Here is a 23,965-nt window from a genome sequence, read left to right on the forward strand (position 1 = left end):
ATCATCTTTTATGGACCTGACAGCTGAATTGATTGATGGATGCTCACTGTGCAGCATCAGCATCTTCTGACTCTTGACTGACCATCACCTCCATCTTCACTGTCAGGGGGACCATAGGTGGGGGTGCGGTGGGGGGGTGGGGGTGTCCGGTGTTTCCCGACACGAGTCGAGTGTCTCCGAGCGCGCGAGCCGAGCCCGACATATTCTGAGCGTCCTCCAAATGTTGAGCCCGAGCGGTGAAGCGCGGCTCTGGAGGGGGCGAGGTTGGAGAAGGAGGCAGAAACCAGGCTCCGATCGCACTCACACTGACCTGTGAGACAATCCCGACATCCCTGCAGCTGTGACCGGACTCATAGAGGTAGGTGAGCCGCCGAAAGCTGCTGCATTCCTGCCTCCAACACGTATGACGCGTGTGGATGCGTTTTCCCAAAACCCGGACCGGTGCGCCACGGGTTAAATTCTGCAGTTTTTTGGGTTGATGCGCTTGTCGGTTGTCCCGGCCCCGGAGGTGACTGCATGTTACTGACCTGTGAGGTTTGAAAACATATCATGTAGTGTCTGAGAGTGGGAGAGGAGAGCTGTGGAAATATGTTCATCCTGTTTACTGAGTGAACAGATCCAGGATGGAGCCATTATACTTATTTCCCCATGCAGCCTCCTGGGCAGAGTCAGGGATATCATGCAGGTTTATTTTACAGCAGGATGGTGATAAATGTTTATTATAGCCTGATGTGCGTGTACAGATTCGGATTCAGTTCAAGCTTTGAATGAAAACATGAAACAATTGCATATTATACAGTCTATAGTCTTATCACATTCCCATAGGCTGCCTTAAGAAGGTAAGGAAGCTTGTATCTTCTCCACTCTTATCACTTAAAAGCTTAAAAGCATCCATTATCTGGGAGGATGCTCTTCCTGGCTGTGTCACCTCTGCCTGCAGTCTGCAGCTCACAGACCCATAACACCAGAAATCATTGGTGTTCATCCCCAGACCCGATCCTGTCTGCGTAATCTTTACCATGAAGTAAATCCATACCTCTTATGTCCTTATCCCCTATTTTAGTGTGTTTGTCAACCCTGCACCCAGCTCCTGCATGTGCCCCCTTCTCCAACCCCCATTTCTGTCCACTGATTTAATTAAATCTGACAGGTGCAAGCAATATGTTGGAAAAGTGTCAGCTGCTGCAGGCTTCTCCTCAAACATAGACTTTACATTTGGATTTTGTCTCGTCGAGATTATCCTCCCTCATCTTTTTCTGCTGTGCGGTTCTGAAACATGAGATGAGTGGAGGGGATGCAGAGGCCGGTGACGTTGGGATCATCAGACTGGAAAATGGGACGTTTTTTTGAATTCTTTCAGCAGAGGGAGACTCCATATTTGTTTTTAGGTGCACCTGAAGCCCACACCCAGCCTCTCTCACATGTGTCTCCTGGTGCAGCCCTTTTTTTATGCTTCATGTTTTATGAATGTCTAGCGCTGTGGTAAGAGGGTACAGTTTGTGCATCTGTGTAAGTGTGTGTGTGTGTGTGTGTGTGTGTGTGCTCGTTCTTGCTACCTCTTTGGGACCAGCATACACACTGACCTTGTAAGGACCAGCGGACTTCATAGTTACCAAAGAAAACCTCACTTTCTGAGCTCCAGGTTAAGGTTTGGTGAAGATGTGAATTGTACTCAGGTTAAGGTTAGGAATGAGGTTTTGGTGAGGCTGTCCACAATGAGTGGAAGGGTCCTAATAAGGATAGATGCACAAACCTGTGTGTGTACTTGTATTTATACTTTGTGAGGGCCAGAGCATAGACCTGGCAGAGTGAGGACATTTTGGTTGATCAAGATTTGGCTTTGGGGTTAGAATTACGTTTGGATTATTGTTAGGGTTAGGCATTTAGTTGTGATGGTTAAGGTTGGGGTAAGGGCTAAGGGAAAGCATTATGTCAATGAGTGCAAAGTTGTGTGTGTGTGTGTGTGTGTGTGTGTGTTTGAGCTCTTCTGTTATGCCTCCTCATCATCAGAGGGGCTTTACCTCGTGCAGAGTTATTCCTCCTCATCACTTGGGCAAAGAAACTGAGGGAAGTGAAACTGAAAGAGAAATGATGATGGGTGAAGAGGACACAGAGGTAGCTTTGTCGGGTCCCCACATCTGCAGTCATTGATGGCATTTCCGCCTCTTTAAAGCCCCTGTGGACAAAGACCTGTCTGTCCCTCCAGTGTATAGCAGGCAGTTTGGAGTTTGAAGGAACACAGGCACAGGCTTTGATTTCAGAGTGGGATGCACAGGCTTGGATTATATAAGATAAGGAGGAGGAGAGGGTGAAAGAGAGAGAGAGATCTAGAGGGGAGGGCTGAGAAAGAAAAGCGAAGATGCGAGAGATGCCCCGAGATACGGAGCAGGGGGGTTCGGGTTGAGAGGAGAAGAATATGATGCAGAGCTGTCGAAGGCAGCAGGAGAGGACAGGGAGACTAGAAGGAGGGTTGTGATGGTGGTGGAAAGTAACACTTGAAGATGTGAAAATTGCGATGGAAGTGAGAAACAGGGAGAAAAAGCTAAGGACTCCAGTGAGGTAGAATAAAGACGAGTGAAGCTAAGTGAGAGGAGAGGAGGAAGTCAGGGAAGGACAGCAGATGGCATGTCCGTCTGTGCCCGGAGGACAGTGTATGAATGAATAAGCTCATAATGTAGCTTATTGCATGTGTTTTCATGATGTTGCATGTTTGCGCTCGGCAGGGTCGACCCTCTCGTGTTAGTTTTGGCCTCAATTACTCAAAATCCCACAAAAACCAAAGGAGTTTGGACTTTTCTTCTCAGATCCTGCACAGAAACAGCAGATCTGCCGCGGTGCCTTGGTGAGGGTCGACTGCTGGGACAGACAGATGGCCCCGGTTCACTTTTCTCCTCCACCAGAGCCAACCAATCCTACATCTCAGATCACTTTATTAATTAAACGCTGACTGTCACTGGGGTCAAGAGTCATTTGTTTGGATGGAATTTATGATGCAGGGGCCTCGTTAAAACCCTGAGCAGAATTCCTGAAACAAAGACGGGGACAGTAAGAATCACGGTGTAATTTGAGAGATACAGATGACTGGAACCTAAGGTTTTGTTTGCAGAGAGACTCTGTTCCTTGTGACGCAGTTTGGTTCCATATTTTGTTTCAGATACAATAAAAAATCCGTGGGTTTTTAGGCGTCCTGCCCAGAGTGTTCTGTGTGGATGTGGTCGACAGGGTTGTGTGAAGCCTAATGTGAAACAGCAGCTCTGGTTGTCGGACTTTTTCTCATTAAACAATAAAGAACAAAGAGATTGTCTCTGCTGTTGCTGTTTAAAAGTATCTTCTCGCTACACATATACAAAGGCAGACAGGTGGCACACATACAGACAGAGGTGAGATGTTTTAATGCTGCATAATTTCCAGTGGGAATGGGTTGTGTGACGTTGTGTCTGCCGTTTGGCAATAAGACACTTTAATCTTCGCCGCGTGTTTATTAGCTGCTGCAAAGTGTGACTGGGAGCACTGCAGGTGTTCCCTCCCAGTCCCCTCCTCGGCTTTGTCAACGAAAAACTGCAGCAAGCGTCTTTTGCACAAACTCCGGATGCGTCGCCTCAGATGCCTCAGAAGCAGGAGGCAGTTTTCAAATCATCATAATCCCCCTCCGTGTTACAACATTAATCATGATCCCTCTCAGAAACCATCATATTCCTATAGGCTCCTGAGGAAAATATGTTTTCCCTGCAGCCCTTGTTCTCGGACTGGACTGTTCCTGTTGGAATCTCAGCCAAGCCGTTACTCCAATCACCACAATTTGAATAATCTTGGGGGTCATGAATTATTCTTTGTTTAAATACAGGCACATAATCAATATACGATCCTTGACAGTGATCTAGAGCCCTGCTAAACATGTACATACACTATAAAAGAGAAGCTCCTCTTCACGACACTAACATTGACCCATAAATCTTCTCATGGTCCTGATTTGAAATTGAGCCCAGATATGTCATTAAGTTATAATAGCACCACTATTGGTTTTCTCAAAGAGGGTTTCACCACAGGCTGCTTTTATGTCTGAAGTCCAATAATAATCTCCAGGCTATGGCAGGTAAATTGAATTTGCAGGGACTGAAAGATTCTCTGAAAATAGTCCCCTCCAGGAGTTTTAGATGGGCTAATTGGATTACTAGTAAACCTTAAAGAACAACATCGAGGAAAAACGGAAAGAAATACAATGTTGACCACAATGACACAGTTAAAAGACGCTATTTTGTATGAAAAATAAAACATAATAATACAATTCTTGTGAGCTTGACAGTTTATAGCTTTTCTGGCATATATATTATATAACCTTGGCTGCATGCTGCGTAGATGCTGCTCTGTCCCACTGTGAGCGCTGCAGGTGTTTCCTCCTGGTCCCCTCCTGGGCTTTTAAAATGAAAAACCACGGGAAGGTTTCCTTTGGCTCCAACCCCGTGATGCGTTGCCTCTGATGTCTCAGCACAAAAAGATCATCAATATCTCCTCAGTGCTGCGATCAGTCAGGATGCTTCATCAGAAACCCTCTTGTGGAAATCATGTTTGCCCCCCTCCGTTCCTTTTCCCTTTCAGTTACAGTTTCACCTATTTTTATTTCAACAGTGTGTTTTCTTTAGTCGTGGATCCTATTTGCAGATGTTCTCTTCAAATAGCGAAAAGAGAAATTATGATAACGAGATTCATGTAGCTCCTGAATGTTTAGTATAGTGTAGTAGGGAGATTTTACACTTGAGATTATTGACAGTGACATCACTGAATGGAGGCCTCATTCTGTCTCCATTTATCATCTAATGGCAACTGACAAGTCCCTACAGCACGGTAAAGATTGATTTTACCTTTGATGGGAAAGTGTGTGTGAATGTTTGTATGTACGACAGCGGAACATCTCCCTCATGAGATGTGGTTCACAGATCATTTCTTGACACTGTAACAATATATTCAGTTCGGGGACGTGATCTGAATCCAATATTTGGGCCATTAGATTGTTATTGTTTTCAGCCAATATTCTAATAGCAGTAGTCATTTGATTAACACGGTTGGCCCTCATTAGAGCACGTACCTTCTTCAAGGCCCAACAGTCCCTTTAAATTAAATCAAGCTGCACCAATTTTCATATAATCAGAGATATCAGGTCCCTAAATGTGCCTGAATGTGCAAGATCCATTAATCATTTCCTGGGAAAACAGTGAAAATGTTGAAATTCTGTCACAATGTTAAAGAAAGTGAAACAAATTTCCTGGATCCGCATCCGTCCACCAAATTTCGCAACATAAACCAAAAAACAGCGGAGGTACAAAAAAAAAAGCATGATCTCTCAGTCATTTCCACAGACTAACTCTGCAAATATAAATCCATATGTACACGTGTGAAGGTAAATACATGCTGCCTATTGTTTTGACTGTCTGTGAACTTGATCTTTCTTTGTAGACACCAACACATCAGCCAGGATGGGGACAGTCAATGTGATCGCACTCAGCCTCCTGCTCACCACAGGTACGTCATTAGAATGTAGTGCTGCCCTATAGTGGTGATATGGATATATGTCAGCTGTGTCTATTTCCACCAATGCCAGTGTTATTACATTATTTACTAATCCAGAAGAATGTGTGAGAATATTTTCCATAAAACAGACAACTACTGACATGAAAGAGTCCAAATATATCGCCTTTCATTTGTATTTTTCTCCTTCTTCACAGTTCTGTCTGCTCCTGTGAAAGGTAAGACTTTTATGTTGAGTTTGTCACTCGTCAATGATGAATTATGAGCCGCCCTTTTCCATAACGTGTTTGTCAATGCTCCCTCTTCCCTGTGTCCACCGTGTAATCCAGTCGACGAGGAGACGATGACTTTGTTCCACGGGGAGGATTTCCACATCATGCTTACCTCTCTCGGGTTGGAGGTCACGTTTCGGAACAGGTCGACTCCGCGGTCGCCCGACGTGGTCCTGATGCGAGACGGTGCTGTCGTCAACAGTCGGACCAAACTCAACCGCCAACTCAGCCACCTCATCGTAGACGCTGTGGGCGAGGAAGACGAGGGCGTGTACACGGTGAAGAACCCGGAGAAGCCCGAGGAGATCAGGCGCATCACGCTTGTAGTCCGAGGTATTTGATGACATCTTAACAACAGCTGAAGTGTCTCAAATGACATATTACCCTCTCACATGAGGTCTTAGAATTTTAATTGAAAACTCTACTTGAAGACTCAAATTCATGAAATTCAAATTGATAACCAGTTCTTCTAAGATAATGTTAAATAAGTAATCAGTGATTTTAAATGGATAATTAACATCTACATAACAGACTATTACCTGATTTTATCCATTTATACAATTATAAACCCTCAATGCAATACAGTAAATAAAATAAAATAGCATTTTAGATCCTCTTTAGACATAATTCATCGCACAAGCATTTTTCATTTCTATTTCTATTTTATGTATTAAATTATAATCAAAAATGTCAGTGAGCGCAAATAGGGCTGCAATTAAAGTTCGAACAGTTTACATTTGAGACTTCGATAATATTTATGTACTTTAACTAAAAAAGAAATACTATGCTAGACTTTAACTAATGGAGTATTTTTAAAGGGTAGTTTTGGATATGAATACTTCCTCTGCCACTGCGTTACATCAGAGCTACGACATCAGGATGAAGAATAAATCTTTTACACCTGATCTGGAGTCAGAATCAGTGCAGTGTCTATTCTTCTGCTGTAATCATCCACTCAGCAGCCACATAAACCTCATAGTTACACATGCTGTTCGTCTCGTCTCAGCAGTGATGACGACTCTGGATTCTGATGAGATTAGACACACAAAGGTGAAAGAAAGAGGGAATGACACCCAGCTTGAGTAAATTCAATCCCAGCACGGATACAAACCACCATAGTGTAGCAGTATGTGGAAGCTGTGCCATATGGAAGGAGTAATGTGTTGTGCAGAGATAAACATGTGTGCGTGTGTGTGTGTGTGTGTGTGTGTGTGTGTGTGTGTGTGTGTGTGTGTGTGTGTGTGTGTGTGTGTGTGTGTGTGTGTGTTTGTGTGTTAAGGCATGCCAGAGCTGCCAGCCAGTAATTATGCAGCTCTTTAACTGCCAACAAGCTCCCCTTTCTTTCCCTCCCCTGTTGTTTTCCTGTCTTCATCTGGTCTTTACTGTCTTTCCCTCTGCTCGCTTTGTGTCTGCACCCTTTCATTCCAGCCAGCCAGATATTTTTGGATCAGTGCTCCTTCGTTTCCCTGCAGTCCGTCCCCCGTTCAACACATCTGTCCAGCCTTTGTCCATGTGTTTTTCGTCTTTTGCCCTCTCTCTCTCTCTCTCTCTCTCTCTCTCTCTCTCTCTCTCTCTCCCCTTCACTCCGTTTCACTTACAGTACATGCTTGCAATTTGCTCTCTGCTTTAATTAACTTTGTACTGAAGAGCAAAGTGTTTACCACCTCCCTTCCTTTACCTCCTAGATTGCTCCAATGAGCAGATCATTAAATATGGAGACAACTTCTTTATTCCGCTGTTGGAGGTGACCCCTTTCATCACCCTGGAGTACAGGCCCTTGGCCGTGGAGGCCAACCAGACATCAAGGTAAAGAGTCCGCCAAATTACTCTGATATTTAAACCCAAGAGAATCTGTAATTACATTTTCCCACCATGGTGCACATGCAGTGAAACAGATTGTCTCTGAATTACGAGGGAAGGTGGAGAAATGATTTGACTTCTCCTCCTGCAGACCAGCTCTGGTGCTGCTGACCAGTACGGGCATATCCAGGGACGGCTACCAGGGTCGTATCAGCGTCAACGAGCGCAACATCGGTCTCAGTGCTGTCACGGGGGCAGACGAGGGAAGCTACACTGTCAGATACGCCGAAGGTGCCATCCTGAAGAAAGTGTGTCTCAAAGTCAGGGGTGAGAGGACAAATGAAGACAGATATTAGTCTTTTTTCGTCTCCCATACTTGCCCTTTTTGAAACGGCCTTCACCTTCCATCCGGATGTTGTTGTTGTGTTTGTGGTTATTAGACTCTTCTTGTCTGCGGTAATGGCTTTTTAAATACCTGCATGTTAATGGATTCGAGCAGGCTAATGCATTTCAGATGCTCCACGGGCCTGTAAACAGAGCTGTGATGTATTTACTCTCTGTCTGTCCTCTGTCCTCCCCTGTCGTCCCTCTGTGTCTCAGAGCGCCAAGAGTTTGTGACCCTGCCGATTGGCCAAAGACTGAAGATCAACCTGGTGCTCAACAGCTCCTTGGTCCATCTCTATTACACCCCCAATTATGACTCAACGACCCGTCTGCTGCTGGACAAGGGAGAATTCACGACTGTAACTATTAGTTTTACTAATAACTTTATTTATATAGCACATTTCAAAGCAGCTGTAACAAAGTGCTTCACAAAGAGAAAGAAAATAAAGCAAAATCAAAGATGGCAAATAATATAATACAAAATCAAAAATCAAAGACGATAACATAACAATGATAAAAGAAACATATAAGTCACAGCTAAATGTAAAATATTATTATAATTCTGTTATGTGACCAGTTAGAGTCATATTTACACAATGCCTATGCTGAATGTCAGACTGTTTTTTAGCTGTCAACAGGACATTTTACTCATTATGACCCACCTTTGAGCCAATCTCTGTTGAGTTATTTCTGAGCCTTTTATCGTTGGTGCTGTGTTTATATTCTCTTCTCTTTACATCATTCAATGTTTGTTGCAGATATGTTGTGCTGTCTTGATTTTTGCAACTCAAAGATGTGCATGTCTGTGTTCTAGGCTAAAGAGGAGCTGGGTCTGCAGGACCGTCTCACCCTGGACGGTTCACAGTGTTTGCTAGATAAGGTCAAGGGGTCAGACGCTGGCCAGTTCAAGATAATTGACATACTGGGATTCACTGTGTCCGTCATCCACCTGGAAGTGAAACGTAAGGAAGGGGGCTGGCAGGTTTATGTTGCTGTGATAGCTGCTGAAGGTTGGCATCAAAACATCATAACGGAGAGGAGCGCAAATTATTGCTTTGTGGCTAGAAAAGAAAGAATAATCCATTTCTTTGTTGATTATATTCTTGTATTGGAATTTCAACACGTCACCGAGAGGTCCGTTGAATAATTTACTCCCACTCCTGTCCCTTCTCTCTCCTTTCCCACAATGCCTGCATGCAGCCTACAAGCTGGAGTCACTGTATGTGGCCATCATCGCCCTGTTGGGTCTGCTGGTTTTCCTTCTGCTGGCCTGCCTGCTGTCCTGCCTGATCAAAGTGAAGAAGAGGGCCAAGAGGGCTGCTAACTTGGAGAAGATTGCCCAGAACGCTGGCAAAGAGGACGAGGGGGAGGCCTTCAGACAGGTCGGAGGGACAAACATCCCACCGACAACGTGATGATGATGGTGACGGTTATGATGTTGACTGTAGTTTCCTTCTCACCTAACAGGTGGTGAAGAACATCACCAAACTCAGTGAGGAATCCAAGCATTCCCAGGCGGACACCACAGAGAAATCTCAGAGCACGGAGGTGGACATTAAAGTAAGGATGTGAAGTGTATTTGTCTTAAAAGTGCATCTTTAAGAGAGTTTTAATAATGTCTCAATTTTTCTGCATTCAGGCAGCTGCAGCTTATACACACTGCTGCTGCTAGAGTCCAGACAGAGGATCACATCAGTCAAGGTCTCAGAACTTTGCAGTGGCTTCCTGCGTGACAAAAACAAATGATTTTCTAATATTACTATTGTTTTTTTAAAGGATTAAATGGACCAAAACTCATCCCTGGTCTGCTGCTGTGTTATGAACCTTCCAGACATCTCAGGTCTTCTGGGACAGATCCACTAACTGTCAAAACTAGACAGAGAATCAGCATTCTGCTTTCATGCAACATGTACGTGGAGCAAACTCCCAGAAAACCTGAGGTCTGCTCCTACTCTCAGTTTTATTAAATGGTGGCTGAAAACTTTTCTGTTTGCCGCTGCCTTTTTAAAAATAATTTGGGTCTGTTTATTGATACCATGCACTTTATTCTAGCTTTGCAGTTTTAGCTTGTTATTATCTTCCAGTTTATTTTACTCTTTTAAAAATTCCAATTATATATTTCTTTTTTCAAACAAAACTTTATTGCACCCAGTGCAAAAGAGACAAATACAAATAATGAAAATGTTTTTCTGGCATACACATAAATCCCATCCCATCTCCCCCACCCCCTTGTCCTCCCTCCCCATGGCAGTGTCCCTCCCAATATTTCCCCCTTACAACCCTTATATGTTCATTTTATATTGCCCTGGATGTCTCCTATATCCTGTCTTCATGTTTTATGTCTGATGTAAAGCACTCTGGATTGCTTCATTGTACAAATGAACTTTCCTTGTTGTCTGTCCGAACTCAGGGTCTGGAGGTTTCCTCTAAAGAGGTTGGAGTTGGTAACCTAGAGACCAGTGACTCGGGTGTTGGCTTTAACACCGCCCTCCCACTGGACACTGACACTGATGTCCCTGATGTCCCTGACTCTGAGGCTGTAAGCATCTCTGTTTCTGAAACCAAACCTAGTCCACCACCTGCTGCCGAGGCCAAACCAAGTGCTCCACCTGCTGTGGAAATAATGCCCAGTCCTGTAGCTGAAACTAAAGCCAGCCCAACACCTGAGATTAAGAAAACCCCTGAGGAGGTGAAGCCGGATGCTCCCAAACCAGAAGTTAAGCTTAGCCCAGCCCTGAGCTCTGAGCCCAAGGCTGGTCTGAGCCCAGCTGATCCAAAGCCTGCGCCCAGTCCGAGCCCGGAGCCCAAACCAGCTGCTCCTAAAGCCCCAAAAGCTGAAAGTAAGAGCGCCCTAACCCCCACACCCGAGCCACCTAAACCAACCACACCAGAACCCATCACCAACGGTGCACCTGAGCCAGGCCTGGATTCCAAACCAAGCCCAGATCACACTGATGTTATCGGAGGCTTGAGTCCAAAAGCGGCTCCCCCTAAAACCCCGGAGGTGGAGCTGAAATCTGGTGGTGCTGTAATAGAGGATAGCAAAGACGACGCTGCGGCTGAGAAACCAACCACCACCTGAGATCTGCCCCTGCAAAAACACAACGGAAGCCCCACAGATCTACCACCACTGTAGACAATCGAACACCCCCAACCAAATAATGAAGAAACCACTGAGGCTGGGGCGAGCGAGGGCTTTGGTTTAAACATGTCTAATGCCTGAATTACCTTCATAATGGTATATCTCACTTGTCTGTAACTAACATATAACCTTTGAGACTTTCTGATTCAGAAACACTTCACATAACTAATAAGGTTTGTTTATTGTTAATCTTTTGAGTTGTACGCACCTTTGTTGGTGTGTTTTTTGTTTTTGGGTAACTTCACAGTGAAACTGCCAGACTTCAAATGAAATCCTTTGCTGAGTTTACAACTAAACTGTTAACAACACATAAGGTCTTTTCTAACATATAGTGAGGTTTACAAGATTTTATCGAAAAACAAGAACAGAACTAGAATTTCTTATCTGACCTGAACTAACCATCCTTTACAATTTAGATGGTTAATTAGCTTGTGGATAAAACTGACAAAACAGGTGTAGCTATAACATGTGATGATATTATCTAGACTGGACATAATCCGAACAGAAATCAAAGTCCTTTTCATTACACAGATCACATTCAGTTGTTGGCATTTTGTACAAATGTGGATGTTAAATGCTTGTGCCTGTCCTCTGGCTTCAGAAACATCTGCAATACACCATCACACATAACTAGAACTGCACTCTATTGAGGCCATTCCCCCACCAAGGCCCAACAGTCCCCATAAATTAAAACAGACCTTACAGCTAAGGCCACATTGTGTTTCTCAGCTGCAGCTTGGTGGTAGTTTCTGGCTATATTTGTTACCGTACAGCAGCTGAAACAAACCTACACCCCGGTGAAACCACATTTAAATCCACTAGATCAAGATTTTTATTTGGATCAGCATGAAATGACACACACTGATTGATACTCACCCCTTAACAATGTTGGAATTTATTCATCAAGACCCATAAATTCCTGGATCCGACTTCTGATCCAGATCTACACCAAAATTGTATTTGTTCTTTGGGTCTTCTAAAATTGGATTACTCTTGCAGTAAGAGGAATCTCATGAAAGCAGAAACTCCAGACACCATCCGCGGTATGTTGGGCCAGAGGGGAAATACTCAATCAAAGTGAAAGTTCAAATAGTTGGAATGTGCTCGGTCATTATCCTTCCCAACTTCCACATCTTTATTGAGGCCTTTCTTTTATCTCTCGGTCCTTCCTTGACCATCTTTCCTTTCCTTTCCTTTCCCTACATTTCCTTTCCTTCCCTTCATTTCCTTTCCCTTCCCTTACTTTCCTCATTTAAAACCACTTAATTTCTTGACGTAGTTAAACTAGATAAACTATTAATTTTAGGTTTAGTTGTCAATGAAAAAGAGTAGATCTGTAAAGTAGTAACATTAGGACAAAGATTTAACATTTATAGCTAACATCTTTAAAATCTCCAAAATTGTCCTATGAGGCCTTTGTCATTATCACAACATTGTGTGTCCAAAGTTTGCAGGTAGGTGGATGCTCAGTGAACTTAACTGAATCTTAGTTGAAACTCTTTTATGGTAAAAAACACAAGGAGGTATGCAGACACAGTGTTCACGAGACAAAATGCATGTCTCTACCTCATGTTTAAAATGATGACAGTCCAGGTTTGATGCACAGAAATCAACAAAGAGCTTTTTGACCTTCTTAGAACAGCACAGTGAGACGACCTCGATAATTCAGTCTCACGATTGGTGGAATGTCAAAAAATTGTAAGACTTACAAACCAACTGGCCTTTCTCTGTTGCTTTTTCTTACCAGTAGATTACTATCAGGCGAGATGTGTCAGCATTTTCACAAGCCATAACACGAGATGGGCTTCGATGTCAGATTTGATACTTAGATCAGTAGCTCTAATATATAAAACTACCAAAAAAATCTAATCAAGGTGCCTCAAATTAGATGGACGAACAGCATCAGACTTTCAGGTCACTTTTATTAGAAATCAACAATAACAATTAAATGATCAGATGATGATTAAATAACAGTGGATATGTCTCGTTTCCAGCCTGGACCTGTGAAGAAACCACAAACCGATTTTGGCAATACGAAAAATGTTCTTAATATAAACACACACACACACACACACACACACGCACACAAACCTTGTACTTCTATTTTGACACTTGTTGGCGTAATGCCCTTAGCCTGACCTTAACCTTCACAACTAAATGCCTACTACTAACTCTTAACCTAAACCTAACCTAAACTTTATTTTAAGCCTAATCCTGAAGCAAGTTTTAACGCTCAAACAGTCCTTTGAAAAAGTGAGGACTGAGCAAAATGTCCTCACTTTCCCAAAATATGTCGGTAAGGTCTATGCTCAAAATGGTCCTCACAAAGACATAAGTATAAATACACACACTCACACATACACCCTCACACACATACAATCACACGCACACATTCACTCTCCAGCCTTGTAAATACTGCATGTGTACGCCACTTTAACCCCCTTGAAGCTGAATGTTTTTAGTGTATAGAACGGTTGTTGTATTATACTTGATAACAAAAAGAGAAAACTAATTTAAATTTCTCACCAAACCAGAATATAGAATATATACACATAATATATAATATTTAATATTCACTAACATATTGAACTAATTTAAGAGCCAAATAATGTAAAAAAATAAAACCATCAAACCTATATTAGATCTTTTATCACCAGTCCAACCAGACAGCTTACAGTATCTTCCACAGTATTTACATGTTGTATTAACACATTTAACCTGCATCACTTAAAGCACTGACTGCAGCATGACCACAACAAGTCCTGAACAACAGGCTTTTATCGTCCTAAACTTGTTTCTGTGTGATCAGAGGAGTGATGTTTTAATATTGCCATCATTGTGTGTGGAGGTTGTAGTGTGATTAATTGATGCACGTATGTACAGTATGAGCGTGAATGATTTATGACCGTGTGTGTGTGTGTGATGTTTGTACAGAACTACCGCCCTCGTGTGAGCTTCTCCGTGTGTTGTGAGTACGGTTATTCATGTGCCTGCTTAAATCATGTCGCAGTGTGAAGAAACACGTGTGTGAACGTGATTAAAAACACAAAACACACACAAAAAAAAATGCAAAAGATAGCCTATTGTAACTTTGAGATATTTGAGTGATTCTCGTTTTATTTAGTGCCTATTGGACAGTCGGCCTGTTCTCTGTCACTTGTCGACACAGTTTTTCTTATAGGTAGAGTATCCACAGATGTAGGACGCTGTTTTCACACTCGACTGAACAAAGTGACATCACACGTTGGCCGGATGTGCCGGAGATAAGTGACATATCGTATGAAAGTTGTTGAAAGCCAGATTTTCAGGTTTGCCGTGTAGCTTAATGAACGCTGAGGTGTGAGAGAGGGTGTTTTCCATTGATCCAGCCTGTGGCACAGTTCAGACTGAGTGAATTCTTGATCACAGCAGACGAATGACGAAGCTTTGTGTGAGGATCCCTGAGGGTCGAGTTACGACGAGCGACTGACGAGAGGCGACCGGTGCAGCATCTCCATGTACCACCGTTATCGAAAGAATATTGTCAGTGATTGTCACAGCATGTGAGTGGTGGATAGTGCATCAGTGGGGAGAGCCTCTGGTTTTCATGTCACCAGTATTTCAGAGACAGCTCCGCCATAGTGGGAGTGGAGTGATTATATCTCACGGGGGGGGCCGGAGGAATTCTGTTTTCATACCCACCTCTGACAACCCACTGTTGATACCACGCTGACCTCTTGCACAACGTGATTCGTCTGAGTGTAGTGTGATGTCCCTCACCTTCTCTCTCCACTTCCCTTTTTGCACAACACTTCACACAGATGTTTTAATATAGAAAATATTTTTTTTTCTTTATTTCATGTGTAAAGGAATACTAAGAATAAACAAAAGATTGTGACGTTTGCTGTTGCCGTCGTCTTTTGTTCTCTCGGAGCGACAGACTTGCAGAAGGACAGTCTGGTCTCAGAGCTGTCAAACTCCATCTCAGTCAGTTGTCTCACTCCGTGTCAGCCGTCGTTTGCTCTGAGTGCTGCTGCGCCATTTTCACACCCCAGGTCCCATTAATGACATAACATGGTGGGGACATGTCACAGCAGAGCACAGCAGAAAGATATTTATAAAGAGGTCAAAGGTAACGTCATAAAAGGGGTTCACACCTGCTCTGCACCCTGAAGCTTCAGGTCGCCTGTACAACCTCGTGCTTCATTTTCTTTAACTCTTATGCCAAGGCCCAACAGACCCCGTATGAAACCACATTTAAATTCACTAGATCTAGATGTCTGACATAACAGTCAACATCCCAAAAATAATAATAACAAAAGAAAATCTGAAAATCTTTAAACACTTTTTGTTGAAAAATGACTACAATGATTAGATAATAATCAAAACAGTTGCCAAATGATTTTCTATCGATCAACTAACCAATTTATCGACTTGTCATTGAGCTCTAGATTTGCTCTAAATGTAATAATGATTCTAGTTATAAAATGAACAGTTTGAATAGGACCAGTAATCATCTTTAATCTAGTGATAACACTTCTTTATCATAGTGAAGGTTCAAAAATCTGTATTGGTGTCGTGTTCTTTCCGTCATGTGTGTCACAGGGGTTATAGAAGGGGAGCAGAGGCACCATGACCGTTCCCATGGTGAAGGTGTAGATTGGTGCCATGGTAACAGCATTATAGAAAGACACCTCCTCTTTTTCACAGTTTAAGAACACGCCGATGCGAACAAGACGGAGAGACACGTTAATTTTGGTGGGTTCTGGGTCGGTGCAGGCCAGGACGGATCCACCCTTCAGGGCCAGGGTCCAGATGCCACTGGAGGTGCCTGTGGCAGCCATCTCCCCTCTTGGGACATCTTCTCGTGCTACACCCAGCCTCCACGCGGTCTTACGATCCACCTCCACCTCCCAGTAGTGCCGCCCTGTGGTGAAGCCCTGATGACCCAGCACACAGTAATAGTAGTGGAAGCGTCGTGGGTTGGGCTGGATATCTGTTGTGTCTTTGTCTTCCTCGAACCATACTGAGGTGTGAGACTGGGACAGGGACAGATTAGGGTGAGCTGTCTCAGGGTCTAAGGTCACTGATGTAATATCTGCGGGCAAACAGGGATTGAGTAAAATAAGTTCTGTTGTTTAGCATGTGCCGTGTCGGTTCTGATGACATATACAGAAAATACACATACTTGGGTAGAGGCAGCTTTTCATACGCTTCCATATCCTGTACTGGATGGGCCCCACAAACTGACCAGAGCGCACCTCAGTGTCCACGTCCTCTGGAGGAACAAAGCTGACCTGAGACCTGTTTGGACAAAACAAGAGAAGGGGAGGACTGAATGAGGGATGACAGGATATACATCCTGTAGTAAGTGGAAACGCAAAGCACACATACACATACGATTATGAGTTAGGAGAAAAAAACGGAGACAGTAAAATGGAAATTAGTTTGGTAACGACACACTTTGAGGAGATCTACCTTTTTATAAGATCTTGAATTTCCTGTAATGAGAGAAACAGTTGCTTTAAATTGATTTGAATTGATCCTCATCAATCGTCATAAAAGAAAGTACACAGCGTTTTATAGCGTCCGGCCGTGAAACCCTCAAGAGACATTCCATTAACACAAACAGTCGTCTTCTGTTGCCAGCTGTGTCGCCTCAGCCAGAACGCTTCGTGCTGTCCGCTCCTATTTGCTGACTAACGCTCCGACTGCCATTTGTCCTTTCACTTTTAAACGAGAAATTGATTTTGACTTGCAAAATCAGTCAAGTCAACTGTTCGGTCAATCAATGCCCATATAAGTGGTCAAATGAGTGCCAATGAAGAGCCGCAGAGTAATAGGGTTACCCTTGACTGGGTCCCTTTAAGGTAAACCTGCAGGGCCACATGTTTTTTCACTTGTCATAAGTAAGATGTTGCTCCATCTACAAATCCTTAAAGCATCAATATATTCAAATCAATAGGAGAAACTATATGTTGTCTCTGGATGTCTCCTTCCTCACTTTGAGCAGCGTAGCACTGTCCTCCTCTGCCAGTTTGCTGTTGAGTACCGTGATCGCTCTCTCCAGGTCTTTCCCTTGCTCTGCTATTTTCTTCTCTCTCTCCTTCAGCTGCCTCAGTTGTTTCTGTCTCTCCCTCCTCAGTCGCTCCAGGTCCTTACATTCCTCCGCGTCCAGGAAGCGATGGAGGTTCTGAAACTCGGCACTGATTTCTCGCTCCAGGTCATCAAACCTGCCCTGAAAGATGAAGGGAAAGAAGGGCAGTAATTAAATCAACTAAGGTTTGACCAAAATTGGCCTCAGCGGGATCATTATGAATGTTTATTTTGTGTTAAACTTGAACTACTATAACATAATGATGCAGCAACGATACCTCTACTTCCACTGACTCTGTGTACGTCTCTCTCTCTGCTTCTCGGCACTCATCGGCCTCATGCTTGATTCTTTTAATAGCCTGGACAAGTTTTTCCTGTACACACACACACACACACACACACACACACACACACACACACACACACACACACACACACACACACACACACACACACACACACACACAGAGGATAAGAGAAAGAGAATTAGAGTAAAACAATACACATGCAACAGATATGTTACAAATTTGAAGTTTCTTTGTCTATGAAATATGAACTTTCAAATAAAAGCACACAACTATTCAGAGGAAATGTAAATCTCGTGTCGGTTGAACCACACACAGCAGCAGGTGGAAACCATAAAACCTGAAACCTACCTTGTGATCACAGAGAAGACTTTTATTGTTATTACTTTCGGTGGCTTCAGCGTAGTTTTGGAACATCCCCGTTTGCTGCAAAAAGTTCAAGACCAGAAATCAAAAGACACTATTGAGGGAGTGAAATTAAAGTGATGGGGGGGAATAAGAGGGATGAAGTGGAAGACTAGAAAAATGTAGCTATACAGAGAGGGAGAGAGAGAGAAAGAGGGTGAGGAGGAAAAAACACATGTCAGCTACAAGAGAGTCAAGGACAAACATCCAAGCATAAAATGAACAAGGGTAAATCTATTGGAGAGCTCAGTTCGGTAATCACCGCCTGACTTGTGAATATACGGATCCATAAAAGTAGCGAAGCGAGAGGTGGGAAGGAGGCAGGTGCCAGGAGGGCTCGCTGGCCGGACGCTGGCTGGCAGCAGCAATTTATGGCAGCGGACACACAAGAGTCTATTTCTGTCTCTGGAAAGAAAGAAGAATCTGGCCGTGGAGAGACATAGTGTTTCATATAGATATAGTGTTTCATATCAGCAGTTGTTTTGGCCTGGAAGGGAGACGATACATATTTATACATAGCTGCCGACTGTATATCGATGTTTGTCTTTGCAAGGTTGCACTCTGATGTCTGGGTCTGTCAGAGGATCCAGAGCAGCAACGCTAAATACCTGCTGTCATGGTTTTCTAATATATATTTCATACTTTCCAAAATATTTTAAACTTTTGTTCAGATCTCCTAAAACTTTCATAAATTTGAAACTCTTCAGCCAGTGGAGGTTTGGGTGCAACATCCACCATCAGGTTGCTCAAAGACAGACAAGCCCTGCTCCAAACCATAAAAGACACATCATGGAGTACAGAACGCTGCAGCCAATGACATGTGGATCAGGAGGAGAGACCCCAACTGGGCCCCAAGATGTTGAGGAACCACACCCAGGTCTGATCAGCCTGTGGTGGGTCTGCCTTAACATGGGCATGATTAAAAGGCCAAAACACCCAATGACTTTAAGCTACAAAACTGATGATGTCTCCCTAACATCTGCTGGTGGTTGGCGACTTCATTATCAAGCTAGTGCGTAAGACCCTTAAGTGTAGAGGAGGTCTCACCAGCTCTAAACAGGTCATAGGATTTTCAGCTAGTAAAGTTTCATTCAGCTTTTTGAAATCTTGATGCAATTTTAGAATTATTGCAGTTTACATTTTTATGCTATTTCCCCCCCCCCTCACAGATTGAGTTTATAATGTGGGGTTAGCTTCACATTGTTCAGATGCCAGCTAACAAACAGCACTTTCTTTATGTAATAATTTAGAAATTTAGTTTTTCTTGTTTCCTAAAAGGATGCTGTTTAGGTTGTGCGTTGTTTCATCCCAGCACAATTCCCCTTTCTTTTATTAAAGCCTTTTGTCTGTCCACTTATCTAATCATTTTTTTATATATATCTACCTCTTTCTTTGTCTCTGCCCGTCTTCCTCCCACTTCTCGCACAGAGTCTCACACACAGGGGGGGTCTGGCTGTGGGTGCATGCACTGAGGCAGCATTACTCATCTCTGCAAATGTTCCTCATCTATAATTCACAGTGCTGGGTCCTGACAAGTGACTGTGCTGAGCTAAGGTTGAGCTGAAAACTCAGTGCACCACAGTATGCGGCAGGTGGAGGGTGACGCTGGCAGGATGATTCAATAAAACGCAAAGGGCTGCTGCATGAAGAAGCATGCACAGTGATTCCTGCAGCTTTGAATCAGTGTTGGCCATAGTATTGAAATGTGTGAATTGTGTGTTTTATACAATCATATAATATCAGCACATATATGTACAACATTCATATTCAACCAATGCTGTACTAATGCATATACGACTGTCCTCGAGCAGCTGCCAGTCCAGATGTGTCTGAGATTTCCTCTTCTTCAACTATAGTCCTTGGTCAGCAGGTACATGATGTCATCTCTGAAAAGCTGGAGAGGAGAGACCCCATTTTGTCTGTGGTGAAAAAAACACTCTTCCAAAAAATCTAAAGTGCTGTGTTCGGGGAAACGGCAACATTAAAAATGCAAAAACCTTTAAGAGATTTTAAAAACCTCCCCCTGCCAATGAAGTACCCCAAGGTTTTAGTAAGAGAAAAATTACAACAATACTCACAAGTTTCATTTTCCATTTGCATGTTGGTATGTGGATGAGAAGAAAAACAGAAGTGCATTGAATTAGTACAGTATTAGTATTAAACTTTTTATATTGTACATAATAGTATGGCATTAGTATTTGACTTTTGAGATTGTACATTATGTATAGTATTAATATCCAACTTTTTTCTATCGTATGTATTAGCACTGCATTAGTATTCAACCTTCATGCAGAAGTACCACTAGCCAATTACCCTGCTACAATCACAGGTCCAAGCATAAATATATGAAAAAAATAGATTGATTAAAAGTCTTTGTTGATATTAAATTACAACAAAAAAAGAATTAAACCTCAAATTAACAAAATACACAGAAAATATTACTTTTGTGTTTCTCTCTGAACTAATTTGTATATGAACATAAATATATAAATGAGGAATTTTCAAACATACAAACACTGAGATCAAAACAGGTGCAGCTTCATAGATAAATGAAAAGCAAGAGACAAAAGAAAGAGACAAAATAATTAAAATTAAATAAATAATAGCAATAGTAAAGTTGAATTTAAAAGGGCTACGGTTTATTTTCTAAATTACATCTTTATAATGCAGATTAAACAAAAGGTCCGCCCATCGTGTCGCAGGACACTGACGTCACGATAGTAAACAAGAGCATGTCGCACAGACCAACTCAAACTAGAGGTTTTGGTGTTTTTTTATAAACATTCGCATGATTATTTTCAGTCGACTTTGTGTTCGTACGTTTAAAATAACTATATTTATTTTTCTCTGTTAGAGCAGCAGCTCTTTATCTTTAGCCAGTTAGCTATGTAAGCTAACGTTTAGCTTTAGCTTAGCTTGTGTAGCATGCAGCTCATTCTCACACATGTCGCGATGCTGAGTGGTTTTTCTCCTCAAACAGACCTTTAGTGTTCTCATATAAAACTACAGATGTGAGACTGATTCACCGTTTGTCTGCTGTGTTTCAGAAATGAACGGTCAAGCGGACGTCGAGGTGGACTACAAGCGGAAATACAAAAATCTGAAGAGGAAATTAAAGTTTCTGGTTTATGTGAGTGTGTTCACGAGCATCGTTTTGAGCTTTTTAAAAAACAAACAAAACACACGTCGGTCGTTTCTCATCTGCACTGTTTGGTTTCCGGTTGCAGGAACAGGAGTGTTTTCAGGAGGAGCTGAGGAGAGCTCAGAGAAAACTCCTCAAAGTTTCCAGAGACAAGAGGTGACTTGATGTTGTTTGTTTATAAAAAAAAATTAAATATGGATGTTAAACAGTATTGTGTGAGAGCAGCAAAGAATAATCTCATTCACGTTTTCTAGCTTCCTTCTGGACAGACTGCTGCAGTATGAGAGGGTAGATGAAGACTCCTCAGGTTGGTGGGAAAACATTACATTGTGTTAAGATACAGTTTGTGTGGTGTGCACATATTTATTTGAATACGTGTTTTACTGAGTATTGTATCTACTGTGCTGCCGGATCAGCTTTTCTTCTTCTACGTTTCAGATTCGGAGGCAACAGTTTCTTCAGAGAACAGTGACGCAGAAGGGCCCAGAGAGAGGGAGAGGGAACGAGAACGGGATGGGGTTAAAAAGTACGTTGGGCATTTTAACACAACATTCAGATGTTAGACTCACCGCCTCAGGGTCATGCCTCCTTTTTTAGGATAAATCATTACGTGCATATTGATAGATTGGTCTCTTTAAAAGATGATACTTTTTACAGCCTTACCGATTTATCGTTTGGCCGATAAAAATCTAAACATCACAGACACACAGGTATCGGAAGTTGTCAGGCTCCTGTACAATAGTTTGCTATAATCAATGAATAGGACTGAGACTCAAATCAGACTTAAGCAGATCAAAGTTAAATCTAAACAAGATAATCTTCTTGTTTGATGCCAGTTTAATTTTCATGAGGGTCTTTCTCTTCTATTTGCTGACCATGAACGACCCTGCCCTGGACCACAGATAATGCTCTTATTGTTTACCTCACACAATGAGTTTAAAAATGTTCATGTACCCTTTTCAGGCGAAGAAGCAGTCCTGGGGCGTGTCTTCCTTCCTCATCCTCCCCTCATCTCTCCCTGCTGTCCCGTGCTGGTGTTAATCCCCTGCAGTCATCAGGCTCTGGACCATACCTCAACACTGTGAGTACCCATCCTCCTTTTTCATATCATATTGCTGCCAACAACAGTAACACTGCAGCCATTGCCACCTCCTCATGAGCAAACATAATCCCTGTATTAATTCATTATTTATATGATTTTATAGTTTTGTCATTTTTATTCATAAATCTGTTTTATCTCTTCCTTTGTTTTCTCGTTTGATGTCTATAATGGCTTCACTTTCCTTGCATTGTTCATTCTTCTGTGTATGTTTTTATGTTTTTGTGTTATTGTGTGTGTGTGTGTGTGTGTGTGTGCGTGTGTGTGTCCTTCATGTTTATTGCCTGTGGGCACATGTGGTCATTTGGCAAATTTGGGCCTGCATGTGTGTTGGGCAGATGCCCTTCCCACCAGAGTATTTGGCTCCTCCAGCTGAACGAATGAAGAAAGAGAGAAAAACAAAGGCGCCAAAAAACAAGAGAGAGCCTACGGGGAAGGTGAGAGAGGAGATCAGAAATATGGGATATTCAGAGATAATCATATTGACAATAAAGAAATATTTTCTAATTACTTCAGAGATAATGTGTATTAAATGTGCCACTAATTCTAGAAAACACTAGAGTAGACCAGTAGCTCATATTTTGGTTACAATATACAGTTTATGTCCACGTAGAAGGAAGTCTTAAGCATGTGCTCTTATGTTCTTCTGATATACAAAATCTCTGATAGTTAAAACAGTTGATCGGGGCCTTATTGATCATTACACACTGTCGCCTGTAATCATGACATTTCAGGACACTCATGTTGTCGAAGATTTCGTACACAAATCACTTGAGGCAAGTTTGTCCCCATGCTGAATTGACCCCGTGGACAATATCTTTATAATTTCATATACATGCTGCATGCTTCCTTTAATCTGGGATGCAGTGATCCATCCATACCCCTCTTTCCTTCGTCATATCTTCATCCCTCTCTCTATCACTCATAACATCTTTGCTTCACTCTGACCTCCACAGGTCGTTGCCCCAATGGCAGCTAATTACCCATCAGCCCCTGCGGCCCCTGCAACAGCCAGTGGCCCCTTCAGCTGGGTTCCCAGACAGATGCTCAGTGGAGATGCAGCTGAGGAGGAGGGGGACAGTGACTTGGACAGCGACAGAGGAGATGAAGACAGGGGGGAGGGAGATGAGGCTGAGTTAGTAATTGACATCCCAAATGAATGAGTGTGTGTGAAAGTGTATTTATAAGCTGTGTGTGTGTGTGTGTGTGCGTGTGTGCGTGTGTGCGTGTGAGAGTGAGAGTGTGAGAGAGCGAGCAAAAGACATAATGTGACTGAAAGTATTTCTGTTCTCAGCAAGCCCACATTTTCAAAAGTGAGCCAAGCTCCCTCTGGTGGACTTTTGCTTCACTGCAGTATGGCTGTCCAAAATTCATATATTATGTCAAGAATTTAATCTGTGATAAAAATGCAGTTTGTGAGCTGCCACCATGAGGATTGGATATTTATGTTCTCTGTTTCCAACTGGTCTTTTTTTTTGTCTAAACATTCTAGTAATGCACAACAATGATTCCAACTAGGTGTGTCCTTCAAAGAGGAATTGTGTGTTGGTTATTTGTCTTGCCTTGTCCAACCTTCCGTCGCAGACTGGGAGTTGTTAAAGTAGTTTTTTTACATCTGTCATTTGAACTATTATGTTGATGATTTTGACTTTATCATGATGTTGCTATAATACTGCTGTGTTTTCCCCTAAAATTGTAAAAGCAAAAACGTTTTCCTCGATAATGAATAAATACTATTTTTGCACCCATTGAATTCTGCATGTCAGAGAATAAAATGCAGATGTTCTCATTTAAGTTGATGGTTTTTTTTATTTAAAG

General features: G+C 42.5%; 3 protein-coding genes across 5 annotated transcripts; 2 read left to right on the plus strand and 1 right to left on the minus strand.

Annotated features, from left to right (window-relative positions):
• Positions 1–164: 164 nt before the first annotated feature.
• On the plus strand, positions 165–15,003 carry si:dkeyp-77h1.4. The gene is made up of 11 exons (XM_035162644.2): positions 165–358; positions 5,452–5,517; positions 5,721–5,741; positions 5,853–6,128; positions 7,481–7,601; positions 7,747–7,922; positions 8,196–8,338; positions 8,794–8,941; positions 9,180–9,361; positions 9,447–9,539; positions 10,390–15,003. Exons 2-11 carry the CDS (start codon positions 5,472–5,474, stop codon positions 11,059–11,061), a joined length of 1,878 nt encoding a protein of 625 aa, XP_035018535.1. The 5' UTR covers positions 165–358; positions 5,452–5,471; the 3' UTR covers positions 11,062–15,003.
• A 600-nt stretch (positions 15,004–15,603) lies between these two features.
• Positions 15,604–19,335, minus strand: si:ch73-54f23.4 (zinc-binding protein A33). Its single transcript, XM_035162722.1, has 7 exons — positions 19,291–19,335; positions 17,853–17,927; positions 17,475–17,570; positions 17,105–17,338; positions 16,579–16,601; positions 16,289–16,404; positions 15,604–16,198 (listed from the first exon to the last, which is right to left on the minus strand). The coding sequence occupies exons 2-7, from the start codon at positions 17,916–17,918 to the stop codon at positions 15,645–15,647; spliced, it is 1,089 nt and encodes a 362-aa protein (XP_035018613.1). The 5' UTR covers positions 17,919–17,927; positions 19,291–19,335; the 3' UTR covers positions 15,604–15,644.
• Positions 19,336–20,571: 1,236 nt separating this feature from the next.
• Positions 20,572–23,941, plus strand: ino80e (INO80 complex subunit E). 3 transcript variants are annotated; one of them, XM_035162751.2, is made up of 8 exons: positions 20,572–20,666; positions 20,954–21,036; positions 21,134–21,204; positions 21,303–21,355; positions 21,487–21,574; positions 22,012–22,129; positions 22,486–22,584; positions 23,104–23,941. In XM_035162751.2, the coding sequence occupies exons 1-8, from the start codon at positions 20,639–20,641 to the stop codon at positions 23,308–23,310; spliced, it is 747 nt and encodes a 248-aa protein (XP_035018642.1). In that variant the 5' UTR covers positions 20,572–20,638; the 3' UTR covers positions 23,311–23,941. The 3 variants fall into 3 exon arrangements, with proteins under 3 accessions (XP_035018642.1, XP_035018645.1, XP_035018644.1); XM_035162753.2 differs by having other exon boundaries at positions 20,655–20,722; XM_035162754.2 differs by lacking the exon at positions 22,486–22,584.
• The last annotated feature ends 24 nt before the right edge of the window (positions 23,942–23,965 follow it).

The sequence above is a fragment of the Hippoglossus stenolepis genome, chromosome 8 (assembly GCF_022539355.2).
Source record: "Hippoglossus stenolepis isolate QCI-W04-F060 chromosome 8, HSTE1.2, whole genome shotgun sequence".
NCBI lineage: Eukaryota > Metazoa > Chordata > Actinopteri > Pleuronectiformes > Pleuronectidae > Hippoglossus > Hippoglossus stenolepis.

Bases quoted from the DNA above. Each gene is read 5' to 3' on its own strand.
- si:dkeyp-77h1.4 (XM_035162644.2), top strand. From the start codon at position 5,472: ATGGGGACAGTCAATGTGATCGCACTCAGCCTCCTGCTCACCACAG. The intron at 7,602-7,746 runs GTAAAGAGTCCG...CTCCTCCTGCAG, and splicing joins GAGGCCAACCAGACATCAAG to ACCAGCTCTGGTGCTGCTGA. The intron at 9,362-9,446 runs GTCGGAGGGACA...CTCACCTAACAG, and splicing joins AGGGGGAGGCCTTCAGACAG to GTGGTGAAGAACATCACCAA.
- si:ch73-54f23.4 (XM_035162722.1), bottom strand. From the start codon at position 17,918: ATGTTCCAAAACTACGCTGAAGCCACCGAAAGTAATAACAATAAAAGT. The intron at 17,571-17,852 runs GTAGGTTTCAGG...GTGTGTGTACAG, and splicing joins GTCTTCTCTGTGATCACAAG to GAAAAACTTGTCCAGGCTAT. The intron at 16,602-17,104 runs GTGAGGAAGGAG...CTCTCATTACAG, and splicing joins ACAGTGCTACGCTGCTCAAA to GAAATTCAAGATCTTATAAA.
- ino80e (XM_035162751.2), top strand. From the start codon at position 20,639: ATGTCGCACAGACCAACTCAAACTAGAG. The intron at 21,356-21,486 runs GTTGGTGGGAAA...TCTACGTTTCAG, and splicing joins GGTAGATGAAGACTCCTCAG to ATTCGGAGGCAACAGTTTCT. The intron at 22,585-23,103 runs GTGAGAGAGGAG...TGACCTCCACAG, and splicing joins AGAGAGAGCCTACGGGGAAG to GTCGTTGCCCCAATGGCAGC.